Below are 21,142 nucleotides of genomic sequence, written 5' to 3' on the forward strand. Positions count from 1 at the left end.
GTGGAGGATTCTTCTATTTTAGTCCAGCTTTTTTTTTTTTTTTTTTTTTTTTTTTTTGCTACTGTGATCAAAAGACCTGACAAGAATAATGTAGAGGAGAAAAGTTTATTTGTGACTCATGGCTTCAGAGGTCTCAGTCTATGGATGGCTAACTCTGTTGTCCTGGGCCTGAGGTGAGGCCTGAGGTGAGGCAGAACAATATGGCGGAAAGTAGCAACTCGGGACATTGCACAGGAAACAAGAGACCTCTGCTCACTGGGGACAAAATATGTACTCCAAAGGCAAGCCCCCAGTGACCTACCTCCTCCAGCCACACCCTACCTTCCTACAGTTACCACCCAGTTAATCCATTCAAGTGGATTAATACACTGATGAGATTAACCTCTCATAACCTAATTTTTTCCCCTCTAAACTTTCTTGCATTTGTCTCACACATGAGTTTTGGTGGACACTTTGTATCTAAACCATAACACTTGCTAAACTGACTTAATACAGTTCTTTTTTTTTTAATATTTATTTTTTAGTTTTAGGTGGACACAATATCTTTATTTTGTTTTTATGTGGTGCTGAGAATCTAACCCAGTGCCTCACGCATACTAGGCGAACGCGCTACCACTTGAGCCACATCCCTAGCCCTAATACAGATCTTAATAATAACTGATTTTGTACAAAAAAGTGCACAGATTGCCTAGGAGAATGTTCAGAAACTTGAAGAAAGGTTGGCCAAGTAAAAAAATCTTTTTCACGGTTGTCAAAAAGCTTTAATCAGAAGCTTTTTGTGAATATTACTTATGAAAGCTGAATGAGCTTGACATTTTAAGAATCTGAGCTTTTTTCACAACAAAGTCTTCAAAGCATTTCTAAAAGTTATTTTGTGAAGAAACAAAACCATCTTTTAGGAAATCACATGCCAGAATGACTTCTGTACATTCCTGCCTCCTATTCCTTTATCTCATACTCAAACTCCACCTTCACATCTGCTTCCAAGGAACATACCTCTGACACTAAAAAAGCACTTGGAAAACCTGGTTCAGTGTGATATAAAGCAAACTTTTGAATATTGTACATATGCATTATTGCCTGAAATTTTAGTGTTCTCTCTATATAGTGGCTCAGTAAATTTTCTTATTTTCATACTTCTCAAATGTAGAATATGTGACTTTCAGAAACTTGTCTCATGGGCTGGGGATGTGGCTCAGCGGTAGAGTGCTCAACTAGCATATATGAGGCCCTGAGTTCTATCCTCAGCACTGCATAAAAATAAATAAATAAAATAAAGGTATTGTGTCCAACTACAACTTAAAAATAAATACTTAAAAAAAAAAAAAAACTTGTGGCTCTGAAGAAGTCCTTGTTTCAAAGATTATATTGAGGGACCTGAAGTGCCCAGTATCCTTCAATTTTTTTTTTTTTTTTTTAAGAGAGAGAATTTTTTAATGTTTATGTTTTAGTTTTCGGCGGACACAACATTGTTGTTTGTATGTGGTGCTGAGGATCGAACCCAGGCCGCACGCATGCCAGGCGAGCGCGCTACCACTTGAGCCACATCCCCAGCCCACCTTCAATTTTTTTGAATTTATTTTTTAGTTATAGGTAGACACAATATCTTTTTTTTTTCATGTGGTGCTAAGGATCGAACCCAGTGCCTCACACATGTCACGCGAGCACTTTACCTCTGAGCCACAACCCCAGCCCTAGTATCTTCCAATTTTAAAAAATCTATATATAATTAAAATTTTCTAATGAAAATTGGGTTTCTTTTGAAGATGGTAATTTTTTAAAAAATTGGCAAATGGTTTATGATCTTAAAGACCTACTATCAACTTTACACTAATAGTACTTTTGAGATATTCAGAACCTAGTGATATAGTTATATTGATTTTTTTTTTTTTTTTGTGAGGGAATACTGAGAATTGAACCCAGGGGCACTCAACCACTGAGCCACATCCCCAGCCCTATTTTGTATTTTATTTAGAGACAGAGTCTTAGCACCTTGATTTTGCTGAGCTGAATTCGTGGTCCTCCTGCCTCAGTCTCCTGAGCTGCTGGGATTATAGGCATGCGCCACCACGTCCAGTAGTTATATTGATTTCTATTAAGAGGTCATGAGTATACCCTTTGTATACCCTTTAAACAGTATATACTGTCTAAATGATGGCTGTTGAAGTATTAAACTTGACAGGTTCTCTAATTTAGTCTATTTCAGGAATATAACTACCAACATTGCAAATGTGGTAGTTTTGTTTTATTTTTCCTTATGGTGCAGGGGATTGAACACAGGGCTTCACAAATGCAAAGGAAGTGCTCTACCACTGAGCTATATATAACCCCATCCCTCAGATGTCTCTAAGGGCACCAAAATACATGTTTAAACGTATTATAAATATTTGACATTTAAGTTTTTAAATTGCTGTGCATTGTTACCTGCTGATAAAGGGAATAATTGAGCTGTTTCTGGTCAGTCGAATATTTTGGCTACTCTAGATTGCTTATTTATATTATAGTTTGAAAGAATTTAGGTATTTTCTTCTAGAAACTTCTTTCTAGAAGTTTTTGAAAAGGAATTTTTTTCAAAAAATATATATTTTTTTAGTTGTACTTGGACACAATACCTTTATTTTATTTACTTATATGTGATGCTGAAGATCAAACCCAGGGCCTCACACATGGTAGGCGAGCACTCTTACAGCTGAGCCACAACCCCAGCCCTGAAAAAGAATTTTTGTTTTCTTCCTTTTGTAAAAACCTATAGCTTCCTTTACTTGCTACACAATGGAAGCTTTAAATCTTGAATTAGGAAAAAGGCAGCCATCCTAGTTACCCAATAAGTTCCAAGGTTTTAATACTGCAGATATTTCAACAAAATTGGCACAGGTGCATTAAAATAGTTTGGAAATAATAATACAGAACTTACATATCCTTTATATATTTTTCAAATGTATATGAAAATGTATATATTTTTAAATGATCTGTCATTCACCTATTAATTTTTCTCAAAAGAATAGAACTCTAAAAACATTTATTTCAAAATTTACGGTACTGGTATGTTTGTTCCTCAATTTGAGTTGTCATAGGCATCCCAAATCTGAAACAATGGGATTTAATGACTTAATAAAGGTTCAGGTTTTTTTTATACTTATTTTTTAGTTGTATGTGGACACAATATCTTTATTTCATTCTTATGTGGTCCTGAGGTTTGAACCCAAGTGCCTCATGTGTGCTAGGCGAGAACTCTACCACTGAGTCACAACCCCAGCTCCAAAGGTTCAGATTTTTGAGATGAGTGTTGCCTCGAATCTAGTTTGGTAATCTACTTGAAAGCAAGGTATCTTTATTTTTATTATTATTATTTTATTTAGTTTTTGAGACAGGGTCTCATTAAGTTCCTTAGGGCCTCAATAAATTGCTGAGCTGGCCTCAAATTTGTTATTCTCCTACTGTAGCCTCCCAAGTTGCTGGAATTATAGGTCTGTACCCCTGGGCTGGGATGTAGCTCAGCGCAAACCACTTGCCTCACATTCTCAAAGCCCTAGGTTCGATCTCCAGTTCCAAAAAAGAAAGACAAAATAAAGAACCACACACACACACACACACACACACACAAAGATTTAAAAAAAAAAAAAAAAGGTGTGCGCCACTATATCTAGCTCAGAAAGCAAGTTATTAAGTTTCATTTGAGGGCAGACTTTTATTGCTTTGAATATATTTTCTCTGAAACAATGCTGAAAATGCTGAAGCTGGTTTACAAAATGTATCTAACCTTAAGTTTCAATTTATACCTCCATTTATTTTTTTTTTAAGAGAGAGAGAGAGATAAATTTTTAATATTTATTTTTTAGTTTTCGGCGGACACAACATCTTTGTTTGTATGTGGTGTTGAGGTTCGAACCCGGGCTGCACGCATGCCAGGCGAGCACACTACCGCTTGAGCCACATCCCCAGCCCTCCATTTATTTTAAATTTTATCTTTTATACTTTTTTTTACTATTTTAAAAATCGTGGAAAATATACATAAATACAAACAACTAGTACTTTTAATTGTACTTTTAAGTGCATAGGTATTTGGTATCAAATATATATTCACAGTGTTAATACCACTCTTTCCAAAAATTTTTATCTCTATATCCATTAAGCAATGAATACCTCAGCCTTTACCCTCTAATTCCAATTTACTTTCTATCTCTGTAAATATTTGACTATTCTAGATATTTCATAGTAGTAGAATCATATAATGCTTGTCTTTCTGCTTCTGACTTCTCTCAGCATATTGTAGTATGTATCAGAACCTCATTTCTTTTTGACTGAATAAATCTCATTGTATGTATATACTAAGTGTTATTTATTCATTTCTCTGTCAGTGAACACTTGGTTTATAATCTCCTTTTGGCTTTTGTGAATAATGCCACTGTAAACACTGGTATACAGATGTCTGTCATAGGTATATGTAAAGCTGCTTTAACTCCTTTTTTAAAATGGAACATAAATAAATGTTCACTCAAATGCTATGGTACTAATCTGTGTTCCAGGTTGTGTAAGTTGTGGATTCAAATAATGATGTTGATATGTTCTCTTCCTTGTTCCTGGATTCTTTTTCTAGGCTTGGGCAGAACTGGCCTTTCTACATCTCTCCTGTATACATATCCTGTCACCATCAGACTGCTTTGCTTCCCTGCAATTTCTACACCTTTCTATTTTCAAGTCCCCTTCACCTTTCTACCCCACCCCAAAATCTCAGTAGATTCTCAAGTGAATAAATAAATCTTAAGATTCTAAGAGTGAAGAAATACGATTAATATGAGTGCTTTTTTAAAAAACAAATTATTCTTACTAATATAAACAATGCTAGTGATTGGGATTCTACCCAGTCTGTAATAAATGATCTAAATAGAAAGAGATTTTAGTATAAAGAACTATGAAATAGGTTGGTCTCATGTGGGGTCAGTTGCCAGTATTGTTTTGTCCTCCCTGCATCTTTTTCTGCTTTAGAAATTACATTGTCTAAAAGCTTCAGCATTTTTATCACCAAGGCTCCCACTAGTATTGGGGACACTGGTGAATACTCCAGGGATGGGGTAGATTTGGGTAAGGACAGCCCTTTATATAAAAGGAGTTTTAATGAGCCAAGGTCCACTTCCTTGGATGTAGTATTTAAGGAACAGTGAATTGATGAATTAGGAAGATAATGTGTTTATAAGATGGCATGGCTGGGGCTGGGGTTGTGGCTCAGAGGTAGAGCATTCGTCTAGCATGTGTGAGGCTCTGGGTTCGATCCTCAGCATCACATAAAATAAATAAAATAAAGGTATTGTGTCCAACAACAACTAGAAAATATTTAAAAAATGGCATGGCAGGCTGGGAATGTGGCTCATGCCGTAGCGCTCTTGCCTAGCATGTGTGGGGTGCTGGGTTCGATCCTCAGCACCACATAAAAATAAAATAAAGTTGTTGTGTCCACCGAAAACTAAAAATTAAATAATAAAAAAAATGGCATGGCATATTTATGGAATATATAACATACTTTTAATATATTTTTACATAATTTAATCTTTTATATCAAAATGGACATTTCTATTGTACCTACCTGCTTTGAGTTTCACTAATGCCACTTGTGGCCTAAAGCATTCATGGGACTTTCAATAATATATTTTATCACATCTTTTGTTTTTGTCTTAAACTTATATAAATATGTTTAATTTATTAGAAAAACTGAAGGCATTCCCTCTAAAATCTGGAACAAGACAGGGATGCCCTCTCTCTCCACTTCTGTTCAACATAGTTCTCGAAACACTGGCCAGAGCAATTAGACAGACGAAAGAAATTAAAGGCATCAAAATAGGAAAAGAAGAACTTAAATTATCACTATTTGCAGATGATATGATTCTATACCTAGCAGACCCCAAAGGCTCTACAAAGAAACTATTAGAGCTAATAAATGAATTCAGCAAAGTGGCAGGATATAAAATCAACACGCATAAATCAAAGGCATTCCTGTATATCAGCGACAAATCCTCTGAAATGGAAATGAGGACAACCACTCCATTCAAAATATCTTCAAAAAAAATAAAATACTTGGGAATCAACCTAACAAAAGAGGTGAAAGACTTATACAATGAAAACTACAGAACCCTAAAGAGAGAAATAGAAGAAGATCTTAGAAGATGGAAAAATATACCCTGTTCATGGATAGGCAGAACTAACATCATCAAAATGGCGATATTACCAAAAGTTCTTTTATTCATAGATCTTAGACATCTATATTATAGGAGGTGCAGGGTATACCATTGTTAACTAGGCATGCTTTTAATAGATCATTAGGTTGTGTTGATTTTTTTTCAAACAAGCAATACTTACTTATCCTTACATAACATCTTTGGATGTATAAATATGTATTCTTTTTATTTTTTTTACACTGAAGATTGAACCCAGGAGCATTATATCCCTGAGCTACATTCCCAGTTCTTTTTATTTTTTTATTTTATCTTGAGACAGGGTCTTGCTGAGTTGCTTAAGGTTTCACTAAGTTGCTGAGGCTGGCCTTGAACTTGCAATCCTCCTGCCTCAGCCTCCTGAGCTGCTGGAATTACAGGCATGCACCATCGCACCCAGCACATTTACTTTTTTATTGCTCTTTCTCCTTAGTAGACTCACAAGAGGTCAGGAATTTGTTTCTCCTCTGTTTTGTCCAGAGTGCTAGAATAGTGCATGGTACATATTAGGTACTAAGTAAATATTTGTTGAATGAATGTATGAATAAATTTTGAGTAAAGGGATGCATATAAATATTTTGATCTATGAATTTTATCATATTGTGGTTTAAAAAATTTCACAATAAAAATGTAGGAAAATTTATTAAGTATAAATTTTGGATAGTAGCTTTTCTTGTATTTCAAGTTCCAGATGTACTTTCCTTTCTAAATTTTCAGCTTCAGTTGTGGAGGGTCAAAAGGGTATCATTCCTCGTGCTATTGAAGAAATATTTCAAAGCATCTCGGAAAATCCTAGCATTAACTTTGTTATAAAAGTATCCTATATAGAAGTATACAAGGAAGACCTAAGAGATCTTCTGGAATTGGAGACATCCATGAAAGATCTTCACATCCGAGAAGATGAAAAAGGAAACACAGGTGAAGTAGCCTACTTAATTGATTGCCTTCATTAGCAAATAGATATGCTTTATTCAGTTTCTGGATATTCCAAAGAAACAAATGATAGAAGCAGAATGAATTTGTGTGTTTGTTTGGTTTTGGCACTGGAGATTTAACTAAAGTGTGCTTTACCATTAAGCTATATCGCCAACCCTTTTTAATTTTGAGATAAGGTCTCACTAAGTTGCTAAAGTTAGCCTCAAACTTGGGATCCTCCTGCTTCAGCCTACTAAGTAACTGGGATAACAGGTGTGTACCACTATGTCCAGCCTGAGTTTATTTTTAACTTTTTATTAATTAATTAACTAAAATTTGGGGTGCTGGGGATCAAACCAAACATCTTGCCCATAGTACACAGGTGTTATATCACTGAGTTATACTCATAGCCCCTTGTTTTTACTTTTAAGTTGAATAGCTTATTGATTATTAATCTTTTGATTATTAATTTTACGTAAATACTCAGGTGAAAAAGTAGTTCTTCTGATTAATTTCTAGTTCATGATAGTGATTTCCTATAATTGCCTTCCTCTGAATTGAACTCAAGTGTGACTGTGATATCAGCTACAATTATTTTTGTATATTTTCCCCAGAGATTGGGGATGACTTTTACTTTAGGTATTCATCCAGGCTGATCCAAAACTCTCCTTTCTTTCTCTTAAATTTTCAAATTTTTGTTCCAGCATTCCTATTTCTTTTTTTAAGTTTAGAGTTTATATTTTTTATGTTTTTACTTCTTTATATTGACATTTACCATCTTTTGTTATGCTTTTCAATGTCTGCCTTTCTGTGCTAGCAACCTTTTTAACTTCAGTAATTAATAAAAAATTGTTTGGAAATCGAAGATTACAATGGTAGGGTCAAAATGCAAGTTTTTTTTTTTTTGTTTGTTTGTTTTTTTAAACCAGAGATCGAACCCAAGGGCACTTAACCACTGAGCCACATCCCCAGCCCTTTAAAAAAAATATTTAGAGACAGGGTCTCACTAAGTTGCTTAGGGTCTCACTAAGTTGCTGAAGCTGACTTTGAACTCTTGATTTTCCTGCCTTAGCCCCCTGAGTTGCTGGGAATACAGTTGTGTACCACTATGCCCGGTTCAAAATACAAGTAGTTAAAAAAATAATGACTTTTGTTTTTCTGATTTAAAAGCTAGTATTTTCATTATAGTACATTTTCAAAACAGAAAACTATAGGGAAGAAAACTAAAGATTGTCTTTGATCCCAGAACCTAGAAATAGCAACTTTCTCTCTCTTCTCTCCTTCTCTCTCTCTTTTTAAATTTATTTTAGTGTGTATGTGTGTGTGTCTGTGTGTCTGTGTGTCTGTCTGTCTTTGGGGATCCAACCCTGGGCCTCACATGCTAAACAAGTACTCTACCACAAAGCTACACCTCCAGTTTACAACTTCTCTTTGGTATGTTTCCTTCTAGATTTATTTTTCTGGAAACGTGTAATTTTTTTTAAGTGTATACTTGCACCACCCACCTCTTATAGTTTTTGCATTTTACTTTTATTTAATATTTATATGCATTTTCACATGTCATTAAATAGTTTTGAAACTTATGATTCTGTGGTCCTGTGGTAATTTGTCTTATGAATGTGTTATCATGTTTTATTTAAGTAGTGTTCCATTGTTGGCCATTTAGGCTGTTTCCAGGTTATAACTATTATTAATAACATTGCAACGAATGGGTTTTTTGGTTTGTTTTTTTCCTGTAAAGGTTTATTGAGAAAATGGGGTTCAGTCCTTCTTGGCAGCTGCTTTCCTCACGGAGGACATTGCTTAGCTCCTCTTGCTTCTTTTTAACGTGGTGGATGTGTCCCCATCCTTTTCTTGACAAACTTGAGGGCCCAATTGCCCTTGGAGATCTTGAATAGCTCCATGGCATGATGCCCATAGTGGGCACAGCCACACACCTTTCAGATCCTGTCCTGCATGAACTGGTATGCTTAGTAAGGTGCCTCCAATGGTGGCTGTGCTTCGACCTGTTCATGTTCTTGGTCACCATGGGCCTCTTGTTGACTTCCTAGTGCTTAGGAAAGGAAGATGGGCATTATCATTCAAATAGCAATCTGTAGGGGACTTTAGATCTTACCTCTTTATAGATCCATCCTGGCAGTCCTGGTGTTTTTAGATGTCTGAAGAATATGGTTTTTGTCTTATTTTTCAGAAAAAAGTAAACATGGTAGTTTATGATCTTATTAGGTAAATCACTATAATTTCTCTTGTCTGAAGAGAATTCAGACTGATGTTTTGAACTTCTTTATCATATGGAACAGAATTATTGAATGTTTTCCTTTATCAAAAAAATCACAAAAATAATATATACTAATTGTGAAGCATTAAACAACATAGAAGTATATGCTATACTACTTGTAATAATTTAATGATTAAAATATTTCACAGCTGATATCATTCCTGCAAAGGTTTGGAAGGATGTACAAACAATCTTAAAATAAATTGCTATATCTTGTTTAATGGCCCATTCACAACCAAAAATGCATTTGTTTGACAAATTTCTTTATAGTACTTTTCTGTTTATTTTTTTTCTTTAGTACTTTCTTCTTTCTTTCTTTTTTTTTTTTTTTTTTTTTGGTCCTGGAGATTGAACTCAGAGGTACTTTATACTGATTGAACTCAGAGGTACTGTATACAGGACAATTAGTATCAGTTGGGAGGCTTTTTTTTTTTTTTTTTTAAATTCTTTTTAGTTGTAGGTAGACACAATACCTTTATTTTATTTTTATGTGGTGCTCAGGATCGAACCCAGTGCCTCATGCATGTTAGGCGAGCATTCTACCATTGAGCCACAACCCCAGCCCCTAAAAAAATTATATCTTGTACAGTTTAAATATTAAACTGAGTGCTGTCTGCTAAAATGAGTCCTTTGGGAGATTTTCTGAAATTGTTTAATGATGTTATTGATGTTACTATTTGAAATTTTTTTATTTTTAATGAAATATTTTAGCTGAGCTGTTTCACAAATGATAAGTGTTGTGTGGTTAGTTTAATTATATGGACTTTGATGAAATCTTGCTGTTGCTATTTCAAGTGATTGTTGGGGCCAAGGAATGCCACGTGGAGAGTGTGGATGAAGTAATGAGTCTTCTAGAGATGGGGAATGCAGCCAGACATACAGGTACCACCCAGATGAATGAGCACTCCAGTAGATCACATGCAATTTTTACAATCAGCATTTGTCAAGTTGAGAAAACTATGGAGGCATCAGAAGATGGATCATGGTATTCCCATCGGCATATTATCTCAAAGTTCCATTTTGTAGATTTGGCTGGATCGGAAAGAGTAACCAAAACAGGGAATACTGGTGAACGGTTCAAAGAATCCATTCAGATCAACAGTGGGTTGCTGGCTTTAGGAAATGTAATAAGTGCCCTTGGGGACCCACGTAGGAAGAGTTCACATATTCCATACAGGGATGCTAAAATTACTCGGCTTTTGAAAGATTCCCTGGGAGGCAATGCCAAGACTGTCATGATAACGTGTGTCAGTCCATCTTCCTTGGATTTTGATGAGTCCTTAAATTCTCTGAAATATGCCAACAGAGCACGGAATATTAGAAACAAACCCACTTTAAACTTTAGCCCTGAATCAGACCGTATAGATGAAATGGAATTTGAGATTAAATTGCTTCGAGAAGCATTGCAAAGCCATCAGAGTAGTATCAGCCAAACTAGCCAGATCCCGCGAGAGGGCAATCCTGATAAAAACAGGATCCATTCTCTTGAGGAGCAAGTAACTCAGTTAAAAGGAGAATGCCTGGGTTACCAAAATTGTATAGAGGAAGCCTTTACCTTCCTGATGGACTTAAAAGATGCAGTCAGACTAAACCAAAAGCAGCAACACAAATTGCAGGACTGGTTTAACATGACTCAGGAGGTCAGGAAGGCTGTCCTCACCTCATTTCAAGAAAACCAAGGAATTGGAAACCTGGAAGGAGGACCACAGCATATCACAGTTCTCCAGCTGAAGAGAGAGCTTAAAAAATATCAGGTACTCTATTTTGGAAATGTCTTTTAACATCTACCTTTATAGAAGATAGTTGGATTTTCATATGTGCCTTAGCATTTTTTTGCTGAAATTATTAGGAAAATCCAGTCTTATATAGATTTGTAGTTGGAAGGGGGTTGTATTTTAATAACTTTTTCAGGTAATTTTGAAAGTTATTTGATATTGCATCAAAATTCAAAGCAAAATAGAAATTTCTCGTGTTTATTTGCAATGTGGGTTTAGCACTGTTTTGTCATATTAATATATATATATATATATATATATATATATATATATATATACACACTAAAACCTACTTATTTTTTTCTAATCCTTTGAATGGATCTTTTATATGCACACGATTTTGAATCATCATTCACTGGTTATTTGGAAAATAAATCTTTAATATCATCAGTGATCTCATTAACAAAGTTGTTAAGAATTAGAAGCTCTTAGTGGAAGAAGCGTTTTCCAAAATTCTGATTTTTTTTTCCTGAAATTCAGGCTTTATTTGTAACAAATATTGATGGATTTCTTAAAATGAGAGGTTCTTATTTTCAAGAATATGACTGCCAACATATTCAAGTCTGGATAACCTTAGATTGTCATTCTTTTTTTGATACTAGGGATTGAACCCAGGGGTACTTAACCACTGAGCCACAGACATCCTCAGCCCTTTTTATTATTTTGAGACAGGGTCTTGCTAAGTTTCTTAGGCCTACTAAGTTGCTGAGGCTAGCTTGGGACTTGGAATCCTTCTGCCTTAGCCTGGGGTTATAGTTAGTCATTCTTTTTTTAGTTGTAGTTGGACACAGTACCTTTATTTTATTTATTTATTTTTATGTGGTGCTGAGGATTGAACCCAGGGCCTCACATGTGCTAAGTGAGCTCTCTACGGCTGAGCCACAACCCTAGCCCTAGTTTGTCATTCTTTATGGGAAAAATAGTACTGTATGAAGAAAGTTGTTAGTTCTACTTAAAATTCAGCTGCACAGGTGCTTTTTCCATAGACAGCTGTTACCCTTCAATATGCAGCAGGAATGTTTATGAATATGTTCCATTTTGTAAGGCTCAATAAATATCTCTTCTAATTTACTTTTCCTGTCTTTGTGCCTAGGGAGTTTAACAGTGGCGAGCTAAGGGATGAGATTTATAGACATATGTAGGGAAACATCCCAAAGGTTATTGTGAGGGCAGCTTGGTAAGGTGGACTGCTTAAGGAGATTGCTAGCCAAGGTAACAAGGTGAGGCATGCTCTGCATGAGAAGAAGCAGGAATATTTTCTCTTCTCAGTCCTGCTTCTTGAGTCTATTAGGCAAGCAGGTAAGTGCTTCATTTTAAAAATTCTTGGCTAACATAAGATTGTAGACCATTTCACAGATGCAGTATTAGCCAGATTATTGTGAGGAAAGTAAGCATCATTTTGAGATCATCATCTCCTTTTTAGAAGCTGCCAGATAGTATTGCAGTCTGATTTTTCACCATTAGTCAATTATTAGAATACTCTACCTCCTTATAAATACCTCTTAAAGGAATTTTTTTATTCCAAATTTTGGATATAAGAATAGTATGTATGGGCTAGGGTTGTGGCTCAGTAGTTGAGCGCTCACAAAGCCCTGAGTTCGATCCTCAGCACCACATAAAAATAAATAAATAAAACAAAGATATTATGTCCAACTACAGCTGAAAAATAAATATTTTTTTAAAAAAGAATAGTATGTGAAGGTACATATTTTGAACAGATAAAAACTTTTTAAATAAATAATAAACCAAATAAAACTAAGTTATAAATAATTTGTACTTAAATATACCAAACTAGAAGTTACATTTTAAATTTCTCAATTAGTTGCCTCCAGAAAGAAGATATTAACTAATGAGAATTATATCTTAATTTACAGATGTAACTATAGGTTATGCAGCCATAAAGCATTATAAGGATAATCAGCATCACTTCCCCTCCTAATTTGGTGAAGAATCCCAAACAGAAAAGAAGGGACTTGCCTAGAGTCCTGCTATGAAGCTGTGATAAAAATCAAGGCTGGCTTTGGACCAGGGTTCCCAGTACAGGAGCCCATCCACTGCTGTGTCACCTCTGGATGAGTCATACACATACTGCAAACATCTACATTTTATTGATTAAATCTTTTTTGTAAAGAGAGCAGTATTTTTGTAAATGAACTACTCATTCTTGACTATACCTGTCACCTTGTAGAAAGAACATTCCTATGAAGGAAAGTTAGAATACGAATGAGTGTATTTTTTTTTTTTGTGTGTGTGTGTGTGTGTGTGTATGTGTATGTGTATGTGTGTCTCAAAAAAGAAATAGGAGCCACGTGTGGTGGTCCATGCCTGTAATCCCAGCACCTTGGGAGGCTGAGATAGGAGGAGTACGAGTTGAAAGCCAGCCTCAGCAAAAGTGAGGTACTAAGCAACTCAGTGAGACTCTGTCTCTAAATAAAATACACAGTAGGGCTAGGGATGTGGCTCAGTGGTTTAGTGCTCCTGAGTCTAATCTCTGGTACCAAAAGAAAGGGAGGTGGGACACCAGGCTCTGTGGTTCCTGCCTATATTCCCAGCAGCTCAGGAGGCTGAGGCAGGAGGATCATGAGTTCAAAGCTAGTCTCAGCAATTTAGCAAGGCCCTAAGCAACTCAGTAATACCCTGTCTCTAATTTAAAAAAATATATAAAAAAGGGCTGGGGATGTGGCTCAGTGGTTAAGTGCCCCTGGGTTCAATCTCCTGCACGTCCCCCCCCAAAAAAAAAAAAAAAAGAAGAAATAGATCCCTAGAATTTAATCTCAGGGGTTTGGATACACTGTATCATCTTGGAAAGAGATTTAATCTCACTGAGTCTTAGTTTCTTAAATGTAAAGGAATCGTGTCTACTCACTGAAATTTTTAAAATACTAAGCAGGGGAGCCAGCTGTGATGGTGCACTTCTGTAGTCCTAGCAACTTGGGAGGCTGAGATAAGAGGATAGGAAGTTTGAGGCCAGCCTCAGCAACTTAATGAGGCCCTAAGCAATTTAGCAAGGCCCTGTCTCAAAATAAAAATTAAAAGGGCTGGGATTGTAGCTTAGTGCTAAAGTGCACCTGGGTTCAATTTCCAGTACCCGCCCCCCAAATATATATATATATAATACATACATGCATATACACACAAAGGAGAGAGTCAGTATCTGGCATGAAGTAGGCCCTTGGCAAATAATTTTCTGTTTAACTTAAAGATTATTCAATAATTATTATTTGCATAATCCAAGTTTACTTTAAAACAGACTAGTTTCATCAGAAACAAAGTACTAAAACTGCTTAACCATCTTTTGAGGCTTCAAAATATATCTCTTAATAGTGAAAGAATACAAAATCTGCAAATATACTTTATTTAAATGTCCAAATATGTTCTTAAACTCTGTAGGTCAGTTTGGAAAATAAGAACTCTTTGATTTTTAAAAACCCACATTAAAATCTCACAATAATTCTTGCAGACTTGTAAAATGTTCTCTAGAACCTAGGTAACTATTTAATTAAACTAGATAAATAGTTTTCATATGCAGGAAATAAAAATTTCTGTCTTCATAGTAGTTAATTCCTATGTTACAACTATGATAGGTCCCTCAACTGTTTCTGTCTTTCTTAGAAACCAGAAAAAAATCAAAATGAAAAGGATAAGACGAACTTAAGAGACATTGTCAAGCTGTCATTAAATCATGATTTTTGTGGTATTATATAGGTTCTCCTGAGTATTTTCTGTGGTGAATATCACATGTGCCTTCTTTCCTTCCCAGTGTGCTCTTGCTGCTGATGAAGTAGTATTTAATCAGAAGGAACTGGAGGTGAAGGAACTAAAGGATCAAGTGCAAATGATGGTACAGGAAAACAAAGGACATGTTGTTTCTTTGAAAGAAGCTCAAAAAGTGAATAGGTTACAGGTAGGGTTTCTTAATATATTTAGCTCAGTAGATGTAATACTTAACTAATAGCTTTTAAGTGTAAGTGGGTTCATTTCCAAAAGGATATTTCAGTTGAAGAGTTCTATACTGAAAGAATTATAGGTTTCCCCCTTAATCTGCTTAAGGATTCTTTTTTTTTTTTTTGGTACTGAGGATTGAATTCAGGGGCACTCAACCACTGAGCTACATCTCCAGCCCTATTTTGTATTTTATTTAGAGACAGGGTCTCATTGAGTTGCCTAGTACCTTGCCATTGCTGAGGCTGGCTTTGAACTTGAGATCCTCCTGCCTCAGCCTCCCAAGCTGCTTGGATTACAGGCATGTGCCACTGCCCCTAGCAAGGGGAAAACCTTTTTATTGTTAGTGAGACTTCTGTTTCACAAATATAAAGATAATATCAATATCCAAGGACTTAATTTACAAATTATATTATAATTATCTTTTCTCCATATTTCTCCTCCAGTTGTTTACAAAGGTACTAGGTAACATGATATTAAGAGTTGGAAGATAGGGCTGGGATGTTGCTCAGTGGTAGAGTGCTTGCCTGGTCTCTGAACACCAGAGACCAGTCCTCAACACCACCAAACCAAACACAAAAGATCTGAAAGATAAACGTATAATTTAAACTTTTTAATTTACTAGAGTATCTTTTTACCTATGGATGATTTGTTCTTTTTTTTTTTTTTTTTTTTTAGTACTGGGTAATTGACCCAAGGGTACACTATTAAGATGCCACATCCCAGCTCTTTTTTTTTTTTTTAATTTTTAAAATTTTGAGACAGGGTCTTCCTAAGTTGCCAAGGCTAGCCTCAAACTTGTGGTCCTCCTGCCTCAGCCAGGCATGAACCAAAAAGACCAGCAGTGATTTGCTCTTTAACTTTGGTTAAATCTTCCATATTCCGTTCCTATCATTAACATAGATATGTGCGCAGTTTAATACTGAGTATGAACCTTGGCAGTCACTCTCTAACCATCCCCACAAATAGTTAATATCATTTAAAGCCTTTAGTTTCCTATCAGTAAAATAATTAGTGCCCTAAGAAATAATCTGATCCAATACAAATTAGATTTTGATTTTAATATTATTTTATTTTTGTGTTATTTTTAACCCTTCTAATTGTGTAATTATGTTTGCATGTATTTGTGGTGTATAATGTGATAATCCAGTACATACAGTGTGTAATGATTAAATTAGGGTAATTAGCATTTCCATCTAACATTTGGACCTTTTTAACCCCTTTCCTCTAGTCTTATAAAACATATATGCTAGAGTGTTGTAGACTTTATAAAACATACTAGATTGTTGTATACATAAACTAGAATATTATAACTGTATAACTATAAACTATAGTTACCCTACTGTACTATAAAACATTAGAATTATTTTTTTTTTCTTGATATTGGTTGCACCCAGTGGTGCTCTGCCACTGAGTCACATCCCTGGCCCTTTTCATTTTTTATTTTGAGACTAGATATTGCTAAGTTGCCAAGGCTAGCTTCAAAATTACTATTCTCCTGCCTCAGCTTCCCGAGGATTACAGGCATGTTCCACTGTGCTGCACTTAGAATTTTTTACAAAATTGACACACAGTAATTGCACATATTTTATCAAATGAGAAAAGTTAGTATATTTATCACCTCAGACATATGTAATTTCTTTATTTATATATGACAGCAGAATGCATTACAATTCTTATTACATATATAGAGCACAATTTTTCATATCTCTGATTGTATATATAGTATATTCACACCAATTCATGTCTTCATACATGTATTTTGGATAGTAATAATCATCACATTCCACCATCATTAATTACCCCATGCTCCCTCCCTTCCCCTCCAACCCCTCCACCCTATCTAGAGTTCATCTATTCCTCCATGATCCCACTATGAATCAAACTCCTTATATCAAAGAAAACGTCTGGCATTTGTTTTTTGGGTTTGGCTGACCTCACTTAGCATTATCTTATCTAACTCCATCCATTTACCTGCAAATGCCATGATTTTATTCTCTTTTTATTGCTGAATAATATTCTTTGTATGTGCCACACTTTTTCTTATCTATTCATCTATTGAAGGGCATCTAGGTTGATTCCACAGTTTAGCTATTGTGAATGGTGCTGCAATAAACATTGATTTGGCTGTGTCCCTATAGAATGCTGTTTTTAAGTCCTTTAGGTATAGACCGAGGAGAGGTAAATGATGGTTCCATTCCCAATTTTCCAAGAAATCTTCATACTGCTTTCCATATTGGCTGCACCAATTTGCAGTCCCACCAGCAGTGTATGAGTGTACCTTTTCCCCCACGTCCTCACCAACACTTATTGTTGTTTGTATTCATAATAGCTGCCATTCTGACTGGAGTGAGATGAAATCTTAGAGTGGTTTTAATTTGCATTTATCTAATTGGTAGTGATGATTAACATTTTTTCATGTATTTGTTAATTGATTGTACATCATCTTCTGAGAAGTGTCTCTTCAGGTCCTTGGCCCATTTATTGATTGAGTTATTTGTATTTTGTTTTTTTTTTTTTGGTGTTTAGCTTTTTGAGTTCTTTATGTACCCTAGTTTTTAGTGCTCTATCTGATGTGTGAAGGGTAAAGATTTTCTCCCAAGATGTAGGCTCTCTATTTACCTCACAGATTGTTTCTTTTGCTCAGAAGAAACTTTTTAGTTTGAGTCCATCCCATTTATTTATTGATTCTTGATTTTAATTCTTGTTCCACAGGAGTCTTATTAAGGAAGTCGGGGCCTAATCCCACCTGATGGAGATTAGGGCCTACTTTTTCTTCTATTAGATGCAGGGTCTCTGGTTTTATTCTTAAGTCCTTGATCCATTTTGAGTTGAGTTTTGTGCATGGTGAGAGATAGGGGTTTAATCTCATTTTGTTGCATATGGATTTCCAGTTTTCCCAGCACATTTGTTGAAGAGGCTATCTTTTCTCCAATGTATGTTCTTGGCACCATTGTCTAATAAAAGATCATTGTAATTTTTTGGGTTAGTCTCTGTGTCCTCTATTCTGTACCATTGGTCTACCAGTCTAATTTGGTGCCAATATCATGCTGTTTTTGTTACTATTGCTCTGTAGTATAGTTTAAGATCTGGTATAGTGATGCCACCTGCTTCACTCTTCCTGCTAAGGATTGCTTTAGCTATTCCGGTCTCTTATTTTTCCAGATGAATTTCATGACTGCTTTTTCTACTTCTATGAAGAATGTCATTGGGATTCTGATTGGAATTGCATTAAATCTGTATAATGTTTTTGGTAGTATGGTCATTTTGATAATATTAATTCTGCCTATCCAAGAGCAAGGTAGATATTTCCATCTTCTAAGGTCTTCTTTGATTTCTTTCTTTAGGGTTCTGTAGTTTTCATTGTATAGATCTTTCACCTCTTTTGTTAAGTTGATTCCCAAGTGTTTTTTTTTTTTTTTTTTTTTTTTTGAGGCTATTGAGAATGGGGTAGTTTTCCTCATTTTCCTTTCTGAGGATTTGTCACTGATATAGAGAAATGCCTTTGATTTAATTCTTTTGTCTATCTAATTGGTCTGGCCAGTGTTTCAAGAACTATGTTAAATGAAAGTGGTGAAAGAGGGCATCCCTGTCTTGTTCCAGTTTTTACAGGGAATGCTTTCGATTTTTCTCCATTTTGAATGATGTTGGCCTGGGGCTTAGCGTAGATAGCCTTTAGGATGTTGACATATGTTCCTGTTATCCCAAGTTTTTCTAGTGTTTTGAACATAAAGGGGTGCTGTATTTTGTCAAATGCTTTTTCTGTGTCTATTGAGATGATCATATGATTCTTATCTTTAAGTCTATTGATGTGATGAATTACATTTATTGATATCTGTATGTTGAACCAATCTTGCATCCCTGGGAGGAATCCCAATTAATCATGATGCACAATCTTTTTGATATGTTTTTGTATTCAATTTGCCAGAATTTTATTGAGTATTTTTGCATCTATATTCTTTAGAGATATTGGTCTGAAGTTTTCTTTTTTTGATGTGTCTTTGCCTAGTTTTGGAGTGATATTGGCCTCATAGAATGAGTTTGGAAATGCTGCCTCTTTTTCTATTTCCTGAAATAAATTGGAGAGTATTGGCATTAGTTTTTCTTTAAAGGTCTTGTAGAACTCGGCTATATATCCATCTGGTCCTGGGCTTTTCTTGGTTGGTAGACTTTTGATGACATCTGCTATTTCGTCACTTGAAATTGATCTGTTTAAATTCTGTATATCACCCTGATTGTATACTGGCTATTTCGAAATACTCATTGAAGCATAAGCCATATTTGTCATACTGTGCCATAGAACATTAGAAGTTATTTCTCTGTTCAGTTGCACCCTTGTGTACATTTATCATCTATGCATTTTTCTTTCCCAAATCCTCCCTAGACTCTGGTGGCAACTAAACTTCCACATACAGTTATGTCTTTCTGTGCCCGAATTATTTCACTTAACATACAGCCCTCCAGTTCCATCCATGTTGCTGTAAATGATAAAATGTCATTCTTTTTTATAACTAAATAATATTTCATTGTGCATGTATACCACATTTTCTTTATCCATTTATCTATTGATGGATACCTATGATAATGGAATATCTTGGCTCTTATGAATAGTGCTGCAGTAAACATGACATTGCAGATGGTTCTTTGACTTACTAATTTCAGTTCTTTTGGAAATATACCCCATAGTGAGATTGCTGGATTATATGATAATCCTATTTCTAGTTTTTTTTTTTTTTCAGAATCTCCATATTGTTTTCCATAGTAGCTGTACTAATTTATGTTCCTACTGACAGTGTATGAAAGTTCTCCTTTCTCTGCATCTTCCCTAGCATTTGTTTTATTTTGTTGTGTTTTTCCTTTTTTGGGTGGGGGACAGGGTACTGGGGATTGAACTCAGGGGTACTCAACCACTGAGCCACATTCCCAACCCTGCTTTGTATTTTATTTAGAGACAGGGTCTCACTGAATTGCTTAGCACCTCACCATTGCTGAGGCTGGCTTTGAACTAGGAATCCTCCTGTCCTGGGCTCCTGAGCTGCTGGGATTATAGGCATGTCCCACCAAACCTGGCTGTGTTCTTTTTGATAATAGCTATTCTCATTGAGCTAAGATGATATCTCATTATGGTTTTGTTTTGCATTTCCTTGATAAGTAGTCTCCTTGGGCATTTTTTCATATTTCTGTTGGCCATTTGTATATATTCTTCTGGGCAATGGCTATTCAGATCATTTGTTCATTTTAAAATATTTTTAGTATTATGCTGTTGAGTCATTTAAGTTCTTTATAAATTTTGGAATCTGTCCCTTATTGGATAAATAATTTGCATATATTTTCTCCCATTATGTAGGTTGTCCTTTACTCTGTTGATTGATTCCTTTGTTGTGCAGAAACATTTTAGTTTGTTATAATCCCATTTGTAAGTTTTTGCTTTTCCCTGAAATTTTTCTAGCAGTGTCAGATTGTAAGTCTTTCATCCATTTTTTTAGTTGATTGTTGATATGGTGAGAGAGAAGAGTCCAACCCCTCTTTATTTTTGGTTTCCATTTGCAGGGTATATATATGAGTTGTGACAACCTGTGAAAAGTTTGTGTCAGGGAAACTCAGGAGAGACTTTGGCTATGATTTTCTTGAGGGCTGGTCATAAAGGTGCCTTCTATCTAGAACAGACTACTAGAAGGAAAGCAGGTGTTCAGTGTAAAACACATTGCTTGTACAGTTTGAGCATGATGAGCTATTGTTATCAGTTAGGAACTGTGGGAGGCCGCCATGTCATCTGACCAGCGTTTTCCTCTCCTGATCCGTTTGAGGCACTGTCAGTCATCCCTGATGATCTGGCTACTTTTAAGTGGCTGTAGATGGTAGCCCTGATCTTGAGAGTAGTAAAAATGCAGCCAAATGTGTCTTCATGCAGCCCCATGGGTCGAGCTATGCTCACCTGTTCCTTTGTGATATTACCCTCTTGCCCTATTTGGGATAGAATGTGTGCCCTTCTCTCTTTTTTTTTTTTTTAATATTTATTTTTTAGG

General features: G+C 35.5%; 1 protein-coding gene across 2 annotated transcripts in view; it reads left to right on the forward strand.

Annotated features, from left to right (window-relative positions):
• Kif27 (kinesin family member 27) overlaps positions 1 to 21,142 on the forward strand; it is an 82,370-nt gene that overhangs the window by 7,038 nt on the left and 54,190 nt on the right. Inside the window, exons 3-5 of one of the 2 annotated variants that reach the window (XM_027955618.3) lie at positions 6,924 to 7,124; positions 10,195 to 11,153; positions 14,935 to 15,078. In XM_027955618.3, the coding sequence (XP_027811419.2) occupies positions 6,924 to 7,124; positions 10,195 to 11,153; positions 14,935 to 15,078 (1,304 nt within the window). The remainder of the gene's footprint in view (positions 1 to 6,923; positions 7,125 to 10,194; positions 11,154 to 14,934; positions 15,079 to 21,142) is intronic. The other variant, XM_071600532.1, reaches the window with a different exon arrangement.

The sequence above is a fragment of the Marmota flaviventris genome, chromosome 13 (genome assembly GCF_047511675.1).
Source record: "Marmota flaviventris isolate mMarFla1 chromosome 13, mMarFla1.hap1, whole genome shotgun sequence".
In the NCBI taxonomy this organism is placed as follows: domain Eukaryota; kingdom Metazoa; phylum Chordata; class Mammalia; order Rodentia; family Sciuridae; genus Marmota; species Marmota flaviventris.